The 25,522-nt window shown below is 47.3% G+C and overlaps 1 protein-coding gene across 1 annotated transcript in view; it reads left to right on the forward strand.

The window, feature by feature from the left end:
• BAZ1B (bromodomain adjacent to zinc finger domain 1B) overlaps nucleotides 1–25,522 on the forward strand; it is a 428,988-nt gene that overhangs the window by 400,854 nt on the left and 2,612 nt on the right. Inside the window, exons 16-17 of the mRNA XM_030186030.1 lie at nucleotides 4,898–5,049; nucleotides 25,079–25,182. Coding sequence (XP_030041890.1) covers nucleotides 4,898–5,049; nucleotides 25,079–25,182 — 256 coding nt within the window. The remainder of the gene's footprint in view (nucleotides 1–4,897; nucleotides 5,050–25,078; nucleotides 25,183–25,522) is intronic.

The following is a 25,522-nucleotide window of genomic DNA, read 5'->3' on the forward strand; positions in this document are numbered from 1 at the left end:
CACAAGCAGGTACTTGCAGAGGAACTTTCCACCCTTCTCAACGCCAATGCGGTCGAACCCGTGCCAGCCGGGCAGGAAGGGCAGGGATTCTATTCCAGGTACTTCCTTGTGGAGAAGAAAACAGGGGGGTGCGCCACATCCTAGACCTGAGAGGCCTGAACAAGTATCTGGTGCGAGAAAAGTTCAGGATGCTTTCCTTGGGCACTCTTCGTCCCATGATTCAGAAAGACGATTGGCTATGTTCCCTGGATTTAAAGGATGCTTATACTCACATCCCGATACTGCCAGCCCACAGACAGTATCTCTGATTCTGTCTGGGGACACGTCACTTTCAGTATTGTGTGCTGCCCTTTGGGCTCGCCTCTGCATCACGGGTGTTCACAAAGTGTCACGTGGTGGTTGCGGCGTACCTACGCAAGCTGGGGGTGCACGTGTTCCCATATCTTGACAATTGGCTGGTGAAGAGCACCTCAGAGGCAGGAGCTCTTCGGTCCATGCAGTGCACTATTCAACTTCTGGAGCTGCTGGGGTTTGTAATAAATTACCCGAAGTCCCATCTCCAGCCAGTCCAATCTCTGGAATTCATAGGAGCTCTGCTGAATTCAGAGACGGCTCAGGCCTATCTTCCCGAGGCGAGAGCTCAGAATCTTCTGTCCCTTGCTTCCCAGACCAGAGCGTCTCAGCAGATCACAGCTCGGCAGATGTTGAGACTCCTGGGCCAATATGGCCTCTGCAGTCCATGTGACTCCCATGGCTCGTCTTCACATGAGATTGGCTCAATGGACCCTAGCTTCCCAGTGGTGCCAAGCCACTGGGAATCTAGAAGATGTCATCCGCCTGTCCATCAGTTGCCGCAATTCGCTGCGCTGATGGACAATTCGGACCAATTTGACCCTGGGACGCCCATTCCAAATTCCCCAGCCCACAAAAGTGCTGACGGATGCATCTCGCCTGGGTTGGGGAGCTCATGTTGATGGGTTCCACACCCAGGGGATGTGGTCCCCCCAGGAACAAGATCTTCAGATCAACCTCCTGGAGCTCCGAGCGGTCTGGAACACACTGAAGGCCTTCAGGGATCGGCTGTCCTGCCAAATTATCCAAATTCGGACAGACAATCAGGTTGCAATGTATTACATCAACAAGCAGGGGGGCACCGGATCTCGCCCTCTGTGTCAGGAAGCCGTCAGGATGTGGCGTTGGGCACGCCAGTTTGGCATGCTTCTCCAAGCCACATACCTGGCAGGCGTAAACAGTCTAGCCGACAGGCTGAGCAGATTCATGGAACCACACGAATGGTTGCTCCATTCCAGAGTGGTACACAAGACCTTTTCGCCTCCAAGACCAATCGCAAGCTGCCTCAGTTCTGTTCCAGACTTCAGGCACATGGCAGACTGGCGTCGGATGCCTTTCTCCTCCGTTGGGGGAACGGCCTCCTGTATGCATATTCTCCCATACCTTTGGTGGGGAAGACCTTACTGAAGCTCAAGCAAGACTGCGGCACCATGATTCTGATCGCGCCTTTTTGGCCCCGTCAGATCTGGTTCCCTCTTCTTCTGGAGTTGTCCTCCGAAGAACCGTGGAGATTGAAGTGTTTTCCAACTCTCATTTCGCAGAACGACAGAGCGCTTCTGCACCCCAACCTTCAGTCTCTGGCTCTCACGGCCTGGATGTTGAGGGCGTAGATTTTGCTTTGTTGGGTCTGTCTGAGGGAGTCTCCCGTGTCTTGCTTGCCTCTAGAAAGGATTCCACTAAAAAGAGTTACTTTTTCAAGTGGAGGAGGTTTGTCGTTTGGTGTGAGAGCAAGGCCATAGAACCTCGTTCTTGTCCTGCACAGAACCTGCTTGAATACCTTCTGCACTTATCAGAGTCTGGTCTCAAGACCAACTCAGTAAGGAATCACCGTAGTGCAATTAGTGCTTACCATTATCGTGTAGAGGGTAAAGCCATCTCTGGAGAGCCTTTAGTCGTTTGATTCATGAGAGGTTTGCTTTTGTCAAAGCCCCCTGTCAAGCCTCCTGCAGTGTCATAGGATCTCAATGTCGTCCTCACCCAGCTGATGAAACCTCCTTTTGAGCCTCTGAACTCCTGCCATCTGAAGTACTTGACCTGGAAGGTCATTTTCTTGGTGGCAGTTACTTCAGTAGAGTCAGTGAGCTTCAAGCCCTGGTAGCTCATGCTCCGTATACTAAATTTCATCATAACAGAGTAGTCCTCCGCACTCACCCTAAGTTCCTGCCAAAGGTGGTGTTGGAGTTCCATCTTAACCAGTCAATCGTCTTGCCAACATTCTTTCCCAGACCGCATACCCGCCCTGCTGAACGTCAGTTGCACACATTGGACTGCAAGCGAGCGTTGGCCTTCTATCTGGAGCAGACACAGCCCCACAGACAGTCCGCCCAATTGTTTTTCTTTCGACCCCAATAGGAGGGGGGTCGCTGTCGGGAAACGCACCATCTCCAATTGGCTAGCAGATTGCATTTCCTTCGCTTACGCCCAGGCTGGGCTGACTCTTGAGGGTCATGTCACGGCTCATAGTTTTAGAGCCATGGCAGCGTCAGTGGCCCACTTGAAGTCAGCCACTATTGAAGAGATTTGCAAGGCTGCAACGTGGTCATCGGTCCACACATTCACATCACATTACTGCCTCCAGCAGGATACCCGACGCGACAGTCGGTTTGGGCAGTCGGTGCTGCAGAATCTGTTTGGGGATTGAATCCAACTTCACCCTCCAGGACCCGATTCTATTCTGTTCAGGCTGCACTCTCAGTTAGTTGTTCTTCGTAGGTCAATTTCTGTTATGCCCTCGCCATTGCGAGGTTCAATTGACCTGGGTTCTTGTTTTGAGTGAGCCTGAGAGCTAGGGATACCCCAGTCGTGAGAACAAGCAGCCTGCTTGTCCTTGGAGAAGGCGAATGATACATACCTGTAGCAGGTGTTCTCCGAGGACAGCAGGCTCATTGTTCTCACCTACCCTCCCTCCTCCCCTTTGGAGATGCGTTTTTCCTCATTATTTTGCTTGTCATTCAACTGAGCAGGAACGGTCGTGCACGCGTGGTGGGCGTGCCCTGTGTGCGGGACCTCCCGCGAGATTTTTGTTCCAGTCGGAAGGGGCTGCCGTGGACGTCAACCCAGTCGTGAGAACAATCAGGCTGCTGTCCTCGGAGAACACCTGCTACAGGTATGTATCATTCGCTGTCTTTCCTGTTATTGTCCTTGTTTCGTCTGTGCCAATTGTATCTCATATTTTCATGTAATTTGACTTGTACCTGACCCTAGGAAAAGGTAAAATATCAAATAAAGATGTTGAACTGTTTAGTTGTGGTGGTAAGGTGCCTGTATCTGTATGAAGAGGAATGTCAGCAGCCAGCCTTTCATGTGCTATTGCAAGAGGCAAGGATTGTAGAGAATAACAGGAAGACAAACCATAGTGTTACTATAAATACTGTCCTACACACATCCTAGGTTGTACATAGCATTCACCTACAAACGTCATAGTGGAAAAGTTTTATTTTAATGGAGGAGACTAGAGTTGATCTTCTCGTCAGTAGAATAAAGGATGTTGAATTATCAGACATTTAACATAATAAATTTGATACGAGTGGTAGCATAAAGAAAAATGATCCCTACCCCCACTCCATATACAGGGCTGGAAGTACTGTTTTTTTTTAGGGGGGGAGGGGGGCATGTTCAGGGATTAAGACTGTACGTAGATTTAAGGGTCTAGGGAAGGGAGTCAATTTTTCTGGAGGGTTTAACTAGTTTATCGTATATACTCTAATATAAATCCATCTGAATATAAGCTGAGATTTCCCCCAACTTTTTTTTTTAATTAGGGAAAATGTTAACTCTATTATAAACCAAGGGCTTATATTCAGCATTCCTCTCCTTCCATCCTTCCTTCTCTCCCCTGTAGTGTCCAGCATTCCCCTGCCTGTCTCCCATCCCCTTGATGCTTGGCATTCGTAACATTCTCTCCCAGTAGTGTCTCTGCCGCTGAAAGTCGTGGCAGCCATTTTTACCATGGAGACGGCGTGGGCAGGAGCAAGTAGGGATTGTTCTTACCCCAACATGCCACTAGACTACAGAGAGGTTCAGTAGGCTTGGGGGGGGGGGGGGGGCTATCAGGTAGTCTGGGAGGGGGGAGGGAAAAACTAAGTGTGAGCCATGCCTGTTTGGGAGGGAGGGGAGTTGGTGAGAACTCCGCTGGTTCAGGGGGGCTGGCAGCGGTGGAGGGGGTACACTACCGGGAAGGAGGGAATGGTAGAAATGCTGGACATCACAGGGTAGGAGGGGGAAGGTAGATCTTGCATATAAACCGAGATTAAATATTTTGCTGTTTTTTGTTTTTTTTTAATACAAAATGTCAGAGGGGGGAGGTAGATCTTGAATATAAACCGAGGTTAAATTTTTGCTGCTGTTTTTTTTTACAAAAAAATCTTGGTTTATATTCAGGTATATAAGATATCCTGCTGCTTGAGCCAGTTGGCAGTTTATTTCAGGGCATCCACTCTGCTGACCAGCCTCTCTAACAGGCAACAAATCTGCAGCAGCAGATTAAAAAAAAAAAAAAAAATTCAAGCGTCTTTCAGATCTCTAACTCTGAAGGATGTGGCTTCAAGAGAAATCAAACTACTTATTGGTGGTGCTCTTATTTTCACCCAAAAATGCTCAAGTTCTAGGGTCCTCCTGATAGACAAGATTATTTTTAATCATCTCTGAAATAGATGATCCAAATAGTAATACTTCCCAGAAATGTTGCACATTGTTTCCAGATAAGGCTGAGACTGAGTGAAGTTAGAGTTGTCCTATATTTCTCCTGTTGAAATTGTATGGGTGACAGATAAGGTATTGGTCCTTAAAATTGCCACTTTATTTTTGTATCTTTTTCTTACCCCAGTGAGACCAAGAAAAGCAGCCATGGCCAAGCAGAGCAGTTCTTCCCGTCTGACACGTAAAGATCGGACTTTGGGGAAGAAGAAATCCCTCCACTTGATAAAGGGCTCACGACAGCAGGCATCATCTGTCAATGGAGCAGACGTGGAAGATCTAGTAAGAACCAAACTATTCCTTTGCTTTATAACTCACTAAATGACTGGCCATAAACAGGTGCCTCCCTTTTTCTTTGGTCAGACATGCCATGCATTGCACTGTGACATTCTCACTGGCCTAACAGACAGGAGTCCTGATGCAAATAGGGCCCAACTATGCCAAGAATCTCTCCCCAGCCACTTTCACACATTGTACCCCACTACTACTACTATTTAACATTTCTAAAGCGCTACTAGGGTTACGCAGCACTGTACAATTTAACATAGGACAGTTCCTGCTCAAAGAGCTTACAATCTAATGGACAAATGTACAGTCAGTCAAGTAGGGGCAATCAAGTTGGGGCAGTCTAGATTTCCTGAAAGGTATAAGGTTAGGTGCCCAAAGCAACATTGAAGAGGTGGGCTTTGAGCAAGGATTTGAAGATGGGTAGGGAGGGGACTTGGCGTAGGGGCTCAGGAAGTTTATTCCACGCATAGGGAGAGGCGAGGCAGAATGGGCGGAGCCTGGAGTTGGCGGTGGTGGAGACGGGTACCGAGAGGAGAGATTTGTCCTGTGAGCGGAGATTTCGGGCGGGAACGTAAGGGGAGATGAGGGTAGAGAGGTATGAGGGGCTGCAGACTGAGTGCATTTGTTGGTAAGAAGGAGAAGCTTGAACTGTATGCGGTATCTGATCGGAAGCCAGTGAAGCGACCCGAGGAGAGGGGTGATTATATCGGTTCAGGTGGAATATAAGACGTGCAGCAGAGTTCTGAACGGATTGAAGGGGGGATAGATGGCTAAGTGGGAGGCCAGTGAGGAGTAGGTTGCAGTAGTCAAGGCGAGAGGTAATGAGAGCGTGGATGAGAGTTCGGGTGGTGTGCTCGGAGAGGAGAGGAAAGGACAAATTTTGCTGATGTTAAAGAGGAAGAAGCGACAGGTCTTGGCTATCTGCTGGATATGCGCAGAGAAGGAGAGAGAGGAGTCAAAGATGACTCCGAGGTTGCGGGCAGATGAGACGGGGAGGATGAGGGTGTTATCAACTGAGATAGAAAGTGGAGGAAGAGGAGAAGTGGGTTTTGGTGGAAAGACGATAAGCTCGGTCTTGGACATGTTCAGTTTCAGGTGGCGGTTGGACATCCAGGCAGCAATGTCGGATAAGCAGGCCGATACCTTTGCCTGGGTCTCCTCGGTGATGTCTGGTGTGGAGAGATACAGTTGGGTGTCATCAGTATAGAGATGATACTGGAAACCATGAGATGAGATCAGGGAGCCCAGGGAAGAGGTGTAGATTGAGAAGAGAAGGGGTCCAAGGACAGATCCCTGGGGAACACCAACAGATAAGGGGATGGGGGTGGAGGAAGATCCATGAGAGTGAACTTTGAAGGTGCGGTGGGAGAGATAGGAGGAGAACCAGGAGAGGACAGAGCCCTGGAACCCAAATGAGGACAGTGTGGCAAGTAAGTCATGATTGACAGTGTCAAAAGCGGCGGATAGATCGAGGAGGATAAGGATGGTGTAGTGGCCTCTGGATTTGGCAAGGAACAGGTCATTACAGACTTTAGAGAGTGCTGTTTCTGTCGAGTGAAGAGGGCGAAAACCGGATTGAAGCGGATCGAGGTTGGCATGAGAGGAGAGAAATCAAGGCAGCGGCTGTGGACTGCGCGCTCAAGTATCTTGGAGAGGAAGGGTAGGAGGGAGATGGGGCAGTAGTTGGAGGGACAGGTAGGGTCTAGTGATGGTTTTTTGAGGAGTGGCGTGACTACGGCATGCTTGAATGTGTCGGGGACAGTTGCAGTGGAGAGAGAGAGGTTGAGGATATGACAGATGGAGGGGTGAAAGTAGGAGAGATGGTGTTAAGTAAGTTGGTGGGGAAGGGATCAGAAGAACAAGTGGTGCATTTTGAGGAGGAAAGAAGGCGGGCAGTTTCCTCCTCGTAGATATCAGGAAAGGAGGAGAAGGAGGTCTGGGTTGGTTGGTTGAGGGAGAGGGTTGAAGGGTGAAGAGGAGGAGGTGGCTTGGTAGTGAACTCAAGGTTGATCTTTTGCACCTTGTCGCGGAAGTAGTCAGCCAGTGATTGAGGAGAGAGCGAGGGGGGGGTGGGAGCGGAGGGCACTTTGAGGAGGGAGTTAAGGGTGGCGAAGAGACGACGAGGGTTAGAGCTGAGAGAATTAGTCAATTGGGTGTAATAGTCCTGTTTGGCAAGGAATAGTGAGGACTGGAAAGAGGATAGCATGAATTTGTAGGGAAGGAAATCTGAATGGGTGCGAGATTTCCTCCGGAGGCGTTCAGCCGATCGGGCGCAGGAGTGAAGGTAATGGATGCAAGGGGTCAGCCAGGGCTGGGGATTAGTATGCCTTGTGGGACGGGAGGTGGATGGTGCAAGGGTGTCCAGAGCAGAGGAGAGAGTGGCATTGTAAGCGGAGACAGCCTCGTCGACAGACTCGGAGGACATGATGGAGGGGAGGAGATTAGAAATACTAGATAAGGTGGGAGGGTCAATAGCCTGGAGATTCCTGGAAGTAGTGGTTAATGTTGGGCAGGGCTGAGGGGAAGGGTGAAGAAGTGTGAAGGTGATCAGGTGATGATCAGAGAGAGGAAGAGCTAAGGCGTGGAAATGGGTGAAGAAGTGTGAAGGTGATCAGGTGATGATCAGAGAGAGGAAGAGCTGAGGCGTGGAAATTGGAGGGTGAGCCGGAAGAGGAGAGGACGATGTCAAGGCAATGACCATCACGGTGAGTAGGGGTGGTGGAACACAGCTGGAGGTTGAAGGAGGATGTTAGAGTGAGGAACTGAGAAGCATGAGAGTTGGACGGGTCATCAACGTGTATGTTAAAGTCTCCGAGAATGAGGGATGGAGATGAGGGTTCAAGAAAAACAGAAAGCCAGGCATTGAAGTCGGTGGTGAATGAAGAGAGGGATTTATCAGGGGGGCAGTAAATGACTGCCACGCTGAGTGGTAATGGGTAGAATAGACGGATGGAGTGGACTTCAAAGGATGAGAAGCAGTGAGACTGTGGTAGGAGAAGGGGTTGGAAACTACAGGAGGGCGAGAGTAGTAACCCGCCGCCTCCTCCGCGGCCAACTAGGCGGGGAGTGTGGGAGAAGAGAGAGCCTCCATGGCATAGAGCCGCAACTGAGGCAGAGTCATCAGGGGAGAGCCAGGTTTCAGTTAGGGCAAGCAGGTGAAGGGAATGAGAGATGAAGAGATCGTGGGTGAAGAGAAGTTTGTTGCAGACCGAGTGGGCATTCCACAGTGCACATGAGAAGGGGAGGGAAGAGGGGGGGGGGAGGGGAATAGATATGAGATTGGAGACATCCCGGAAACGTTTGCATGGATAGGACGAGAACAGGTGTGGGGGACCTGGATTGGGATTGATGTCTCCTGCGGATAGCAGGAGGAGGAGCAGGAGCGTGCGGAGGAGGGTGAGGGAGGTAAGGCGACGAAGACGGGATGCGCTTAGGAGGAATGGGGATGGGTTAATGGCAGGAAGGAAGTGTTGAAGGTTGAGAGCTAGGAAGGAGGAGGGGGACAGGAGAGATGGTGAGGGACGGGGGTGAGTAGGGTATTGTAGTAGTGAGCAAGATGGGAGAGGACATGGGTGGGGAGTGAGTTCCAGTGGTAGACAGCGGTAGGGGGAGGGGAAAAAGATTAGGAAGGGACAGGGCAAGGAAGAGAATGTGTAAAGGGGCCATAAGTAGTAACTGAGATGTTACGGGTGTATATGTAGTGACTGAGGTGTTGAGCAATAGATAGAGCGGGAAAGCTGGACTAGAGGCTTAAAACTGGAATGGTAGGCAGCAGGCAGGTAGGCACTGCCCAGTAAGAACAAGTCACACCCACTATGTTTGAAAAATGTGGGAGGAAGGGAGGTGAAGAGCCTGAAAACAGAGACAGAGCAGTTATCTACAGGCAGATTAGGTTGCTTGGGAGGGTATAGGGAGAAGCTGGATCGGCGGACTGGAACAAGCTGGAGCAGTTGGACTGGGACAAGCAGGGAGAAGCTGGATCGGCGGACTGGAACAAGCAGGGAAAAGCTGGATTGGCGGACTGGAACAAGCAGGGAGAAGCTGGATTGGCAGGTTGTTGGGCAGACAAGCAGGCAAGTTGAAGGGCTGACAAGCAGGCAGGTTGGTTGATTGGCTGGCAGGTAGGCAGGCGGCAGGATTGGAGCGAGCTGGAACACGCTGGATCAGGTGTATTGGAACAAACAGGGGGAAGCTGGAGCAGATGGACTGGAACAAGCAGGGAGAAGCTGGATCGGCGGAATGGAACAAGCAGGGACTTGGAGAAGCTGGATCAGGTGGACAGGAACAAGCTGGGGCTGATGGACTGGAACAGGCAGGGAGGAGCTGGATTGGCAGACTGGAACAAGCTGGAGCAGGGACTTGAACAAGCTGGAGAAGCTGGATCAGGCGGACAGGAACAAGCTGGGGCCGATGGACTGGAACAGGCAGGGAGGAGCTGGATTGGCGGACTGGTACAAGCTGGAGCAGATGGACTGAAACAAGCAGGGACTTGAACAAGCTGGAGAGGCTGGATCAGACGGACTGGGACAAGCTGGGGCCGATGGACTGGGACAAGCTGGGGCCGATGGACTGGGACAAGCTGGGGCCAATGGACTGGGACAGCAGGGAGAAGCTGGATCAGGCGGACTGGCGGGCTTGATTAGCATAGAACATACAGCTTGTTAGAGAGTTTTAAATAGCCTCTTTGAGGGGAGGGAGGTTATGGGACCATCCTTGCTAGTGAGAGAATGCTAGTAATGTTGGAATGTCTAGCCCAGTGCTGGCTGCTTCATAACAACAGTTGTCCTTATAATGCTTCCTTCTCAGTTCACCTTCAAATTTGCTTTCTTTCACATAATTTAAGTTGGTTTAGGTTTCTTTGACCTTACAAACAGCAGAAACTCTTTGGGTCATGTGCATTCCAGCTGTATTATGCCATGCTTTCTCTACTATTGCAAGGTCTATACTCTGTGAGAATCCTTGTTTCTGGCTCTTTAAAGTACTCTAAATTCAGAAAAGGTCTATCTGAATTGCTCTTCCTGTGACACAGTGATTAGGTGCCTACTCACTGTGTCACAGAGTTTGATTTTCTGTGTAGGCTCCTGCTCATGGGGCTGATAGTGTTATGAAAGTGTAGCTCAGAGCCATAGGGGAGGGAGAAAAAGGACAGTGCTTCTTTTGGTAACATCTAATGATTAGGCACAAGTCCCTGGAAGTTTAAATAGAACAGCTTCCACTCTTCAGTGAGAAATGAGCTCAGCAGGATTGCTGCCTTGATGGGAAGATAAGAAAAACTGGATCCATTGCAAAAACGTACCACAAGCTCAGCCATGTTACTACGTGGTACATGTGCATGTTATTTGCTGAGCAATGCACAAAGGGCTTGAGCACAAGTTTAACTCGCACAATATACGTGGCCGCAAATTGTATTAGTGTGTGGTAAAGATGTCATTAAGTATTCCACTTCAATGCAGAAAACAAATCTGTTGCTTTTGACACACACATGCTAGAAAATTTTCACCAGGTCCAAGACAGTATAGGAAGCGTTGCTCAAGAGGATTTTAGGAAGAAAGTTGGGGGGCTTTTTTGCCCTTGGCTATGAAAATAAAAGATTGCGCCTATTCAATTTGCACATGACGCACCTCAATGAAACCAGCATGCACCACCAGCTGGCTTTATATATCTTTCAGTACTTCCTTCTTTTCTGGCATCATCCATATGAATATTTCACAGCTCACCCTTCATTATGTATTTATTTCTTGATTTTGGAGATAGTTCAAGCATTTTCTGTATTAAAACAAAATATCATCTCCAGATTGTAGTGAATAATTTTTACTGGCACACATCCCAGGTCATAGCCACTTATTTAAAATGCCACCCCCCACAATCCGCAAATAGAAAAGCTGTGAAACAGATTTTGGCAGGGATTGATTTAAGTGATGTTAATTATATATTGAGTATTAGGCACATGTGTGAAAAAAATATTTTGATAATTAGTTTGCCTATGATTTGAAATGCGCATCCACGTGTTTATAGGCACCCCCACCCCCAGACATCTTGGTTATCTGTAAATACAAGGCTGAGAAACTAAAATTACAAGAGCCTTGATTTCAGCGTTTATTAACTGTGCTGTTGAATAGGCACATCCACTACAAATTTCACTTTAATATCTGCACCGATCCATGCATGTGCAGGAATAGTACAATTATTTTTCTTCATTGCCTGTACAACATGGCCCTCATTACCATGCGAAACAAACGTACGTAGTCTAGTCCCCTCTTCCTGGTAACAGCGTTATTTTGCTGTGACTTAACATTTGCGTCTTATCTTCCTGCATGCTGCAAAATATTTTCTTGCTAATCACGTGGTACAGCCACCTTCTGCTCACATCTGTACCCTGTGGCTTTCTGCATCAGGCCCACTGAGATTTATGTAGTCAGCACTTAAGACGAAGATTAGATAAGATCAACTACTTATACTAGGGCCTATAGGTATCTGAATGTAAATATCTGGACTGGATGATAGACAGGATATGAATGTTGGATAAGGTTATCTGATATCAGGGTATGCCATCACTCAGACCGGGAGGCTTGATTGGGACAGAAAAAAGGGGGAGGGCTCAGGGGCAAGCTCTTCACACGGACCTTAGATTAGACTGGGAGGAATAGGATGGGAGAATAGGCAGGTGGGGGGGGGGGGGGGGAGGACTCAGATGTCTCAAGGGCCTAGGAGAGGTGGAGGGGGGATGGGGATAGGGGTTTCTGCTCGGGGAGGGATTGCTTTTTTTCATAGGTGTTTTTTTGTTTTTGCTTATTTATTCTTTACTTTTTGATAGACAGGTGTGTGCAGTGGGGGAGGAGCCTGATGACTGGCAGACCATCATACAGGTTTTGGGCTGGGGGGACATGTGTTGGGGTGGCCCCGAGGCCTGGTTTAAGATAATGGATAATTGGTTGTATCACAAATTCTATCACCCATGACACCACTTAAACTAATATCCTGGAATGTCAATGGAGTAGCCGCACCCATTAAGCGGCAAAAAATTATGCAGGCGTTAAATCGGCAAAGAGCGGATGTGGTGTTCCTACAAGAAACCCACTTGCCCACGTCCGAGCATTTGAAATTTAAAAAATGGTGGGTGGGAGACTTGGAGGAAGCCCCGGCGATTAATCGTACGGCAGGGCTGATGATCTTATTCTGGAAGGGGTTGGACGTGCAAAAGATACAAACCTGGAGAGACCCTAAGGGGAGAATTCTAATAGTCAGAGCTATAATATGCAAAAAGGAGATGCTCCTGTGTAATATATATGGCCCGAATGTCTATGACCATAAATTCATGCAATGTATTATACATAGGCTTTGGGAGATGCCAGATATTCCAATTCTGATGGGAGGTGACTTCAACATGGTACATGACCCGAGTTTAGATAAGTCTCTGGACTCGGTACGAGAAGTGGGGAATCCGAGTAGAGGAATCCCATTACTTTGTTCCACTTTGCATCTTTTGGATATTTGGCAGGTTCTGCATCCGGGAGACAAAGACTACACTCATCTTTCCAGAGCCCATGGGTCGCAGTCGCGCATTGACTACTGGTTGGCGTTGACCTCTATTTTTTCCTCGGACACAGGGATCGGCGCGTATAGTGTGTCAGATCATGCTATGGTGTGGTGCTCAGTAAAATTGGGATCGGAGGAGGTAGGATCTTTCCGATGGAGATTTCCGATACAGCTATATTGGGATGTTGAATTCAGGGAATATTTAGCAACTAAGTGGACTGAATACCAGACAAATAACGCTGAGCATGCACATAACCAGGTGCTTTTCTGGGAGTCGGCCAAAGCGGTGCTCAGAGGGGACATAATTGCATATACCGCCTTCAAGAGGAAGGTGAGAGAGAGATCGGGAAATACTAAGGCTTGAACAGTTGATTAAGGAACGGAAACTATATGGTAAATCCCCTTCAGATGATAGACGTGCCTCATTGGGGGAGTTACTACATGCTAGGGCGGTAACAAATCCGTGAAATTCATGGCGAAATTGGTTAAGGGAGCAAGGGGCTCGTCAAGGATAATTCATATAGATAGAGGAGATGGAGTGCTGGTGAGAGACGACAAAGAGATCGCAGAAGTATTTGCAAATTATTATAAATGTCTATATGCACGCTCAGAGGAGGTAATGGAGGGAGAGATATTCTTAAATAGTTTAGACCTCCCTAGTATATTGGAGAAAGATCGAGATAAGCTGGATGATCCAATAACGGAGGAAGAGGTGGCGCTGGCTATTCAGCAGAGTGCGTTGTGTAAAGCACCGGGTCCAGATGGACTACGAGCTGAATTTTATAAGCTCTTAACCCCTTCCGTGGTGCCTCTGTTGCAATTGTTGTTTATGCAGTATGTCCAGGTTGGGACATTGCCTAAATCCCTTCAGATGGCTCAGATTATTTTGTTGCTGAAGCCTGGTAAAGACCCCAAACAACCCTCCTCGTATAGGCCAATTTCTCTGTTGAATACAGAAGCTAAACTGTTTGCTAAGGTACTAGCGAATAGACTGGCCCGTGTGTTGCCTTCAGTGATAGATGAGCCTCAGGCGGGATTTGTACGTGGGTGAAACATCACAAAAAATATGAGGAGGATTCTTGTTTCTTTGGAACAGGTAGAACGGATGAAGGTACCATCTTTAATAGTGAGTTTCGATGCAGAGAAAGCCTTCGATCGTGTTGATTGGAGGTTTTTGTTTGACACTGTGCGACACTATGGTGTAGGAGATTTTTTCTTGAAAGCAGTGCAGGTTTTGTATAATGGGCCCCAGGCAATGATTGAATTGAATGGGATAGTTTGGGCCCCCTTTGGGATTAGTAGGGGTACCAGACAGGTTTACCCCCTATCTCCACTACCTTTTATATTATCTATCGACCCGTTGATTCCGGGAGGTTGGGGGTAATCCCGAGATAAAAGGAGTCCGAGTGGGGAAACAAGAATTTAAGATCTCTGCCTTTGCAGATGACTTATTATTTCATCTTACAGAACCCCAGAGCTCTCTAACAACTTTAATGGCTAGCCTGAGGGAGTATGGCGAATTTTCAGGTTTTAAGCTAAACCTAGATAAATTGTTAGCCCTTCCAACCAGTAAGTCAGTGTGTTGTGACTGGAGGGGAGTATTCCCACTACAGTGGGAAGACACGTCCTTTAGATATTTAGGGATTAGACTTTGTAACACCAATACCTTGTTATATCGGTGTAATGTGGACAGACTGTTACAATCTACAACAGATTGGCTGTTAAAGTGGATGCATTTACCATTGTCAGTTCACGGCAGAATACAATTATTTAATATGGTTCTATTCCCACAGTGGCTGTATGTGCTGCAGGTGTTGCCACTTAGACTGTTGAAGCGGGACTTGCACGCTTTAAGGAAGCTACTATCCAGATTTTGTTGGGCAGGGAAAAAAAGCTAAAATGGCATTTAAATATCTTATTGGAGCCTGGAAATATGGGGGTTTGGGGTTGCTGAATTTGAAAGTGTATAATCAGGCATGTTTAATGCGACACTTAGGGGACTGGTTTCTGGATGAACATGAGTTTACACCCGTGGGATTGGAACAGGAGCACTATAATCCATGGCATCTTTATTATCTTCTCCATGAACATGGGAAGGTGCTCCCTGAGGAAATGAGCTAGTGTTCTCTTGAGATCACTGCGAGAGACATGGCGGTATCTAGTTCAGTTATTGGGAGGGGACCCCTGAACCTCTGATCAGCTGCCTATTCGGGGTAATCGGCAATTTTCACCAGGGCAGGAGAACATTAGCTTTAAGAGATGGGCTGAACAGGGACTGACCCTTTTACAGCATGTGATGGATGGTGAGGGAAGGCTTTTTAGTTGGGCCCATTTGCAGACCAAGGAAGGAGTGGAGGCCAGGGATGTGTTAGCATTCCTGCAATTGCAACACTATCATAAGTCCCTGGATAGAGGAAAGCTGGCTTTTAAAATGGGAAATCAGCTAGAAGATTTTTTTGGCCATTTTCTGGAGGGGGGTATGTCTATTTCCTTATTTTATAAGGAAATACAGCAACGAAGGGCTGGGAGCCCCCGAACAGTGCTTTTGGGAAAGTGGAACCGAGACCTAGAGGAGCCACTGACTGAATTGGAACTTTTGAAATTGATTAAAGGGATTCCAGAAATCTCCATAAGTACAGAGTTGAGAGAATGTCAGTATCGGGTACTACATAGAGCATATTTTACACAGGAGCAGATGTTTCGAATTGGGGGAGTTGAGACACCGATTTGTCCAAAATGTAAGCAGTCTATTCTTTTTTTTTTTTTTTCATGCCTTCTGGACATGCCCTATGGTGAATGCTTTCTGGTCACAGCTCCTGAGATATATTGGGGGGCTCTGGGGTCGCTCTTTGCCTATGAGACCTGCAGGAGTACTGTTAGATAAATCTGAAATATTTGGAGTTAATAAGAGGGAAATAAATTTGTTTATCAGGAAAGGGGTAGCCCTGGGGAAGAGAATTATTTTGAGCGAATGGATAGGAGACGGGAAGCCATCCTTTTGGGCATGGAGAAATCGGCTACATACATTGATGTTAGAGAGGAGGAGTTTTGGCAGCTCCCCTAAACAAAAGAAACAGTTTTTAAGCATATGGGATGCATATATCCAGTCTCTCCCTCATAGGGCGAGGAGTCAAATCCTGAATAATATACAAGAATAACCATCACTAGGCCGTTCGAACGATTGATGGGGGATGTTGGGTCGGGGGTTCTGACCTGCTGCACACGCTAGAGCCTTTAACTGTAGTAATTGGATTTTTTCTTCTTCTTTCTTTCTTTCTCTTTCTTCTTTAGTGTTTTCGTGGGGGGGGGGGGGGGGTAGAAAGGGGGGGGGGGGAAGCATAGGATTGGGGTTAAGAGGTTCCGTCCATCATCCCTGGGGGTCATCAGAGACCAGGCCCACAGGGGCATAGATGGGGGAAAGAATGCACTCGGGAGTGCGGGGAGATCATGTACTTCACATAGAATCTACACTTAGAAGTTTATCAGGCTCCTCATAGTTGGAGTTTAATCAAGTGGGGCTTTAGAACCACTCAGTTTGTGTTATAAAGGTTGGAAAAGTAATAGGGGGAGGGGAGGGGAGGGAGGAGGGGGGTTTTAGGGAGGGAACTATAAAAGGTTTTAGATACTGCTCTGTTTAACGCTGTTATTTCATTGTTGGGTGGGTGGTAGGAAGATCTGTGGTGGTCGTAGATTTACGACTACTTAGTGGCAGTATTATTAAGCCATTAGAACATAGAATTATGGGAGGGGGGGAGGAAAAAGGTTGATTGCTCTTGTTAATTTGCAGTTAGGATGTATGCACATTAGTATGTTTTGTCAGCTTAATTACTGATTGTTGAATTTCATGTGTATGTATAACATGCTAACACATTAATAAAAACTGTTGAACTATAAATTGTGCAGAACACCATGGCAAGATTTTTGTTGAGAGGTAAGAGAAGAGCTAGTGCCTTTCAAATGTTCTCAACTACATTAGTTACTGTCTCATGAGCGAAGTACCTTTAAAATCTTATTAACGTTTAAGATTTTGAAATACCAAGTGCCTCCTTTGCTCTGCCCCCATATTCAAGTTTATACCCCAAGATGGCCTTTATTATCGATGTGGTCAAAAATTGTTGCTGATCTTCTGGATACATTTTTTTTTTTTAAAGGAAACTATGGAAAGGCAAGACTTTCAGAAATATGAGCTTTGAAATTTTATTTATTTCCTAGAGGAATTGCCAGTTGATGTTTTTACTGATTTTAATTAATGTGTGAGCTTGTTTTTATTTGTTTTATTTTTGTAAATTTTGCCAAGAGGAGGGTATATAAAGGTTTTTTTTTTTTACTTTGAATTTTTATTGTAAATCACAAAAATAGTAACACTGTACAGGAGAAATATATAGCACCACAATACTGTGGCCCTTCAATAACCACCCTCCTGGTATTGAGATATCATTCCCAAACTCTTAACGGGTCTTTTTTTTTTTTTTTTTAATAAATATTACGTAAGAACATAAGTGTTGCCATACTGGGACAGACTGAAGGTCCACCAAGCCCAGTATCCTGTTTCCAACAGTGGCCAATCCAGGTCACAAGTTCCTGGCAAGATTCCAAAACAGTAAAACAGATTTTATGCTGCTTGCTAGAAATAAGCAGTGGATTTTCCGAAGTCCATCTTAATAATGGTTTACGTTCTTTAGGAAATTATCCAAACCTTTTTTAAACCCTGCTAAGCTAACTGCTTTTACCACATTCTCTGGCAGCAAATTCTAGAAGAAATATAGAAACAGAGAAACATGATGGCAGATAAAGACCAAATGGCCCATCCAGTCTGCCCATCCTCTGTAACACCTAACTTTTCCCTTTTCCTAAGGGATATCATGTGCTTATCCCATGCAGTTCCCCGACCTCCACCGGGAGGCCATTCCACGTTTCCACCACCCTTTCTGTGAAATAATACTTTCTTAGATTCCTCCTAAACCTATTCCCTCTTAACTACATCGTATGCTGCATCGTTCGAGTTTTCCTTCAGTTGAAAAAGGCTCACTTCCTGTACTTTAATGCCCTTGAGATATTTAAACTTCCTTATCACGTGCAGCAGATGAATCCAGGAACTGGTGGGTTATGTCCGTCTACCACCAAGTGGAGATAGAGATAAACAGAACTGAAGGGAGTGATACCAGTCGGCCAGCTCCTGCATCAGTTATATCTCTATCTCCAGCAGGTGGTTGACTGCTTCTCTCCAGCTCCTGGATTCAAGGCCACTGAGGGTGTTCCTGGGCCAGTGGCCAGTTGAGCCAGGGGGGGTGTCTGAGGGTGTCATCTTTGGAGGCATACTGAATTGCTAGGTCCTTGCCCCACCCCATAATCCCTCTTCACAGGCTGCTTCTTCTTCTCTCTCTCGCCTCACTCTTTCATCTCTCAAGCATTAGAAGCTTTAAATATTGAAGACCTGGAGGTTGCTGCTTCTCAGACCGTTAACCCTAAAATGGTCAGTACTAGATGCCTGTTGAAGGCCTTTCTGCTGCAAGAGGCCATTAATGAGTTAATTTCGGCGTAGTGGTCAGATCCTGATGGCACCCTTAAGGTGGCCAGGGCAATGTCTCACCTTTCTCCTGTTGCGGCAGCTCGGTCAGAGCAGTTTGCCCTTCCTAAAGTGGACGCCCTAAGAGGACTACTTTACAGGTAGGGGTAGCGCTGAAGGACATGGAAGACAGAAGTCTGGAAGCTTCTTTAAAACGCGCCTTTGAGGTGGCCTCTTCAGGCTTTCGTGTGTAGCTCTTATGCGGCTAGAGCCTGTCTTAGTTGGCTCCATTCGGTGCAAGAGTCTGATCAGGAGTCTGATGTGACTGGGGCTCCTGTGTTTTCTCACATGGGCGTAGGTCTCGCCTACTTAGCGGATGCCCTTTATGGCTTGGTTCGTTCTTCAGCCAAACTTATGGCCCTAGCTGTGTCTTCTCGGTGCCTGTAGTGGCTTCGGCATTGGTCCACTGACAGGCATCCAAACAATGTCTGATCCGATTGCCTTTTCGAGGTGAATTGTTGTTTGGGGAGGATTTAGAAAAAATTGTTAAGGGCTTGGGAGATTCCAAGCCCCAACGCCTTCCCGTGGATAAACCTAAGCTGCCTTCTAGGCAGGGGCCCTCGAAATCCCGATTTCAGGAGCTGCGTCAGTTTGCCGGGCCGCTCTTCGGGGTCCTTTCAGCATCCTTTTCCAGCAATAATCTTCCTTTCGCAGTGACAAGCAACCATCTGGAACCTCTGTTCGTCAGGGAGCAGCTCCTTGCACTGACCCATTCTATGTGGGAGCAGATGGGGGGGGGGGGGACTGCTCTCCCTGTTCCTCCCGGAGTGGGTCAAGATAACTACAGACCAATAGGTCCTCGACGTGGTGCAGGAAGGGTAGAGGAGTGGCCTAGTGGTTAGGGTGGTGCACTTTGGTCCTGGGGAACTAAGGAACTGAGTTTGATTCCCACTTCAGGCACAGGCAGCTCCTTGTGACTCTGGGCAAGTCACTTAACCCTCCATTGCCCCAGGTACAAATAAGTACCTGTATACAATATGTAAGCCCACCGCATTGAGCCTGCCATGAGTGGGAAAGCGCGGGGTACAAATGTAACAAAAAAAATAAAAATACAAACTGGAATTCGACTTGCTCGTCAAAATTTTTTCTGGAGTCCCACTGCGGCACACGCTCTAAGCGGACAGCTGTTCAAAGCACTTTACAAGACCTTTTGCGGTTGGGGGCCATCGTTCCGGTGCCTCCTCTCAAACTTCGTAAGGGTCACTATTCCATTTATTTTGTAGTTCCCAAAAAGGGTGGAACTTTTCGGCCTGTTCTCGATTTAAGGAAGGTGAACAAATTTCTGTGGGTTCGACACTTTTGCTGCATTGAAGCGTTGAGAGCTGTTACAGCATCAGTTCAACCGGGTGAGTTCTTGACTGTTCTCAACCTGCGGGAAGCTTATTTGCACATTCCAATTTGGCAACCTTGTCGGACAACTCTACGACGATGGCCTACATCAATTAGCAGGGGGGTACCCGCAGTTTGCCTCTAGCAGAGGAGGCATCCCACCTGATGTGTGGGTGGAAGCTCATGTTCTTTCCCTATCAGCAGCGCATATTGCGGGCCAAAGCAATACTCAGGTGGACTTTCTCAGTTGAACGCTCTTAGACGCGGCGGAATGGGAGCTGTCGTCAACTGCGTCCCTTCTGATTTGTCGTCGTTGGGGAATGCCAGTGATGGACCTCATGGCCACGTCGCAGAATACCAAAGTGCCCAAATTCTTCTCCCGAAAAAGACAGCCCGGATCTGCAGGGCTCAGTGCCCTGCTGCAGCCGTGGCCACAATGGGAGAATCCTGCACCAGATCAGTCTTCATCAGGGACTAGTGGTGCTTGTGGCATCGGAATGGGCTTGGTGACCTTGGTATGCGGATCTGATTCGGTTGTTCGATTGGCCGCCACTGTGGCTACCGGTGACTCCGGATATTCTCCATCAGGGTCCAGTCCGGATGGAAAATTCCTCCCACTCTGGTCTTACGACCTGGCTCTTGAGAGGCACCAGTTAAGTAAGAAGGGTTTTTCAGAACCCGTTATTGCCACACTTTTGCAGGCTCGAAAACAGTACTCCCTACGCTTATGCTCAAGTGTGGAAAACGTTTTTTGTGTGGTGTGTTGAGTGTACCGGTTTGCCCTTCCTTGCTTCAATTTTGGTGATATTAGACTTCCTGCAGGACGGACTTAAAAAGGATCTGGCCTATAATTCTGTTCTTGTTCAAGTGTCTGCCCTAGCGTGTTTTCGAGGGTGAGTAGCCAGTTCACCTCTTGCAGTTCACCCGGATGTGGTTCGTTTTCTGCGAGAGGCCCTTCATATTCATATGCCCCTTCGGCGGCCTTGTTCTCCTTGGCATTTAAACCTGGTGCTCCGTGCTTTTCAGTTACACAAGGCTTCGGATGAAGACCTTACTCTTAAGATGTTTTTTTTAGGGGCCATTACTTCAACTTTGCATTTGCTATTCATGGACACTTAAGGTTCCCTTTCTCTACTTTTTGTTGCCCTCCCCCCCCCCACCTCCCCCCCCCCCCCCCCCCCCCCCGCCCCCACCATCACCACCTCCACCATTCCTCCTCTTCTGTATTTTTTTTGTGAGGGATATTTTCTCTCCTTGGTTTTTGCTCTCTTCGGAAATACTTCACCATTAGCTTTAATTTAAAGCTACTTGTACTGCTTTGCCAAGACTTAAAAAAAAAAAAGTATCTGTCCAAGGTGATTGTTTTTATGTTTTAAATTGGATGTCTAAAAAAACCCCATAAAATATAACACACAACAAGCAAAATAATATACAGTTCTTCATATCCCAATACATGGGCTGCCAGCAGGCAGGCTTTCCAACATTTCACTAATACATTTTATTTATTTCCAGACACTTGATATATCATAAATTGAGCCGCTGTGCAGGACCCTGGAACCGATTGGCGTCAGACTAATCCCAAGGCGAAGTGAGGACTGAACGTCATCCTTGATGCATGGTGCCGGGAGCTCCAAAGCACTGAGGGTTTCCCTGGTTCACAAAAAGCATCAGTGCCGGGAGGACCGCTCCCCCTTCATACAGGAGGTGCCGTTGCGTGAGTCTCCAGACAGTCCTGGCATCTGCTTCCACCCCGCAGATTCAGCAACTTGCTTCTACACCGACACCCCAGCCTTTCCCAATGTCGGCACTCAAAGAGCACCTCCAGACCTTGCCCCCCTGAGCTTTTGGCAGGGTTCATGCAGATGTGCTTGTGCCAGCCATACCTCTTGATTCAGTCCCACATGGCCACCAGCCTGTTGTGAGGCCTCCGACTCTTATGCCGCTTGCGGTCCCTGCATCGGCTGCCACCCATGTCGGCACACTCTTGACATCAGTAGAAGTTTTGCTGGAGTCAAGGCCGGAGCTGACACCTTGGCACCCTTCTTAGGTTCATGATACCTCTTCATCGAGGTGAGCTCGATCTCAGCCTTCTCACAAATAGTTCTTGGCTGACACCAACAAGGAGGGCTCATGGGACTCAGATGAGAATCCACAGTACTGCTTAGAGGAGTCCTCTGGCATCATCTCTGATCCCTCCCCTTCACAGGAAAGGAGGAAGTCTCCATCTGAGAGCCTTTTCCTTCCCATCTTTTGTGAAAGAGATGGTGGCTGCCATGCCAATTACTTTGGAAGTGGAAGACAAGGCCAGAGCGGAAAGGTTCGAGGTCCTGGACTACTGCTTTGCTTCTAGAGAAGATTGTGAAAAATTACAGAAGGACCTTATGAGACTGGGCGGCTAAATGGCAGATGACGTTTAATGTGAACAAGTGCAAGGTGATGCATGTGGGAAAAAGAACCCGAATTATAGTTACATCATGCAAGGTTCCACGTTAGGAGTTACGGGCCAAGAAAGGGATCTGGGTGTCGTCGTTGATAACACACTGAAACCTTCTGCTCAGTGTGCTGCTGCTGCTGCTGCTAGGAAAGCGAATAGAATGTTGGGTGGTATTAGGAAAGGTATGGAGAACAGATGTGAGGGTGTTATAATGCCGTTGTATCACTCCATGGTGCGACCGCATCTTGAGTATTGTGTTCAATTCTGGTCGCTGCATCTCAAGAAAGATATAGTAGAACTGGAAAAGGTGCAGCGAAGGGCGACAAAAATGATAGCTGGGATGGGACGACTTCCCTATGAAGAAAGACTAAGGAGGCTAGGGCTTTTCAGCTTGGAGAAGAGACGGCTGAGGGGAGACATGATACAGGTATATAAAATAATGAGTGGAGTGGAACAGGTCGATGTGAAGCGTCTGTTCACGCTTTCCAAAAATACTAGGACTAGGGGGCATGCGATGAAACTACAGTGTAATAAATTTAAAACAAATAGGAGAAAATATTTCTTCACCCAACGTGTAATTAAACTCTGGAATTGGTTGCCGGAGAACGTAGTGAAGGCGGTTAGCTTAGCAGAGTTTAAAAAGGGGTTGGACGTTTTCCTAAAGGACAAGTCCGTAGACCGCTACTAAATGGACCTATGAAATCCAAAATTCAGGAATAACTTGTATAAAATGTTTGTATGTTTGAGTAGCTTGCCAGGTGCCCTTGACCTGGATTGGCCGCTGTCAGGGACAGGATGCTGGGCTCGATGGACCTTGGTCTTTTCCCAGTATAGCATTACTTATGTACTTATGACACTGTCCTGCTTCATGAGATCTTACTGGACATTCAAGTGCAGAACTGGGAGTTCCCTCTGTCAGTCCCTCACCTCCCCAAGAAGATTGGTACCATGTGCCAGATTCAGTTTTCCCCTTGGTTTGATAGGCTCCAGTTGCCTCATCATTTCCTAGTGGTGGAATCCACTCTGAAAAGGGCCAGAAGTTCTAGGGACTACATTTCAGTGCCCTCTGGCAGGGAAGCTAGAACCATGGAAGATGTATCAAGCCTTCATGTTCACCTACCATATCCAATCATACCAGCTCTACACAAGCCTGTACTTGAGTCCTTGGTGCGCAGTATGTCTGATTTGGCAGACTCTCTCCTATCGGAGCAGGCTGAATCTGTTCGCCAGCCGGTCAAGCAGCTGAAGGCATGTCATAAGCCCTTGGCAGGGGGCGCCTACAACACTTTTGATGTGGCCTCTAGGATCTCCGCGCAGTGTATAGCGATGCGCAGACTCATAGCTACGTGTCTGACTTGGACCCAGCAGAAATACACTGATACCTGATTCTTTCTCCCGTCAGACGCCTTCTGCACCTGCCTCCTCCTGATTGGAGGTTTTCTGGCAAGTCAAAGAGGAGTACTTATTACCCGCAGAGGCGTAAGTACACCACTTCTTCTTACCAGGCTCAGCCCCAGCCTGCTCGTACTCTTCCACAGCGTGCTCCTAAAGGCCCAATCAGCTCCCCAGTGAAAATAGGGGACATGCTTTTGACTGGCTCCAGCAGAGCATAGCTGCTGTAAAAGTGACCATCCCTGATGGCTTGCCAGTCAGGGGGAGGCTGAAGTTTTAATAAGAAAGGTGGCTCCTTGTAACCTCCTTCTTCAAATAGTCCATCTCGATTATGCCCTGGATTGGCTACAGAGACCACCAGATTGCAATTAGTGCTTATCAGCGTGTAGAGGGGAAGCCCATCTCTGGACAGTCTCTAGTTTACTGTCAAACCTCCACCTGTGTCATGGGACTTCAACGTCATACTCATCCAACTAATGAAAGCTCCTTTTGAGCCACTTGATTCCTGTCATCTGAAGTACTTGATCTGGATGGTCATAGTTTTGGTGGCTGTTACTTCATCTCGCATGGTCACTGAGCTTCAAGCTTTAGTGGTGGATGCACCTTATATTAAGTTTTGCCAGCATTCTTCCTCCAACTTCTTGCCTATTCTGGCGAAGGTGCACTGCACAACTTGGACTGCAAGCAAGCATTGGCCTTTTACTTGGAGCGGACTAGGCCCTACAGACGATCCATCCAACTTCTTGTTTCTTTTGATACCAACAGAATGGGAGTCGCCATCAGGAAATGCACAATCTCCCAATTGGCTGGCAGATTGCATTTCTTTCACTTATGCCTAGGCTGGGCTGACCATTTACGGTCATGTCACGGCTCACAATGTCAGAGCCATGGCTGTGTCGGTAGCCCACTTGAGATCAGCCTGCTTTGAAGAAATTTGCAAGGCTGCGACATGTTCTTCAGTCCACACATTCACATCTCCCCTTGAGCAGGGTACCCGATGTGACAGTTGGTTTGGATGGACAGTTCTGCAGAGTTTGTTTGGGGTCTAGAATCCAACTCCACCCTCCTAGGCCTGTTTTGTTCTGTTCCAGGCTGCACTCTCACTCAGATTGTACATAGTTTCACATTAATTACTTTTTTGCCCTCGCCATTTTGAGTTCCAGTTAACCACTGGTTATTGACCCTGGTAACTAGGGATTCCCACGTGAGAATTATAGGCCTGCTTGTCCTTGGAGAAAGCAAGATACTTACCTGTAGCAGGTATTCTCAGAGGACAGCAGGCCTTATATTCTCACATACTTTCCCACCTCCCCTTGGAGTTGTCTCCTTTTTTCTTATGCTTTATTTGTACTGCTGGTCCCGTGTTCTCGTGGCAGGCGCTTGGTGGAGCATGTCTCGCCTCAATGACCTGTTTAAAGCTTATAAGCTCCAGACTGGCAACACAGACCCGCGTTACCCACATATGAGAATGTAAGACCTGCTTTCCTTGGAGAATACAATCAACCTCTACACCAGACCACAGTAACAAAAACTAATAACATTTTGTAAACTTGCTGATCTGAGTGCACCGATATTTGTTAATACAGAACTTCTAAAGTGAAATAGGGCATTTTAATAACTTTTGGTCTCTGGATGATACTGCTGTTTTATAGACAGTAGACTTATCCAGAGTAATTAGGAATTGAATTGGCAGCTGGAAAGAGGGCAGTTTATAAATTGGGCTTCTCTCTTCCTACAGTTAAAGTTCTCTTCTTCTGTTTGCACAGGTACGACAGACTAAGCCAGTGTCACGACGACAAAACTTGGAGATGCAGAAATGTGAGGAGATCCTGAATAAGCTCGTCAAGTATCGTTTCAGCTGGCCCTTCAGGTGAGGAGTATGCCACCTCATAGCTGACACATTCTGCTTGCAGTAGGAGAAATTGTACCCACAATGTTGCAGAGCCAACTAGTTAACATATGCATTGTGGCCTGACTGTTTTTGTAAAGACTACAGGCCAGATTAACATTACTGTAGGTGAGCTTAAAATTGGGTTGTATATTATGAAATACAGCTGTTTTGTTTCATTTTTTTAATTTTGTTTTATTTTAAAATGGACGTGTAAAAATTTGCTATTCAGGATTTTCATATACTTTTCCCAAAATGAAATAAAATGAACAAGAACCATGCTCATGCACAGTTCTAAAAATAGCCATCTTGGAGGAAGGAA

This window comes from Microcaecilia unicolor, chromosome 13 (genome assembly GCF_901765095.1).
Source record: "Microcaecilia unicolor chromosome 13, aMicUni1.1, whole genome shotgun sequence".
Classification (NCBI taxonomy): domain Eukaryota; kingdom Metazoa; phylum Chordata; class Amphibia; order Gymnophiona; family Siphonopidae; genus Microcaecilia; species Microcaecilia unicolor.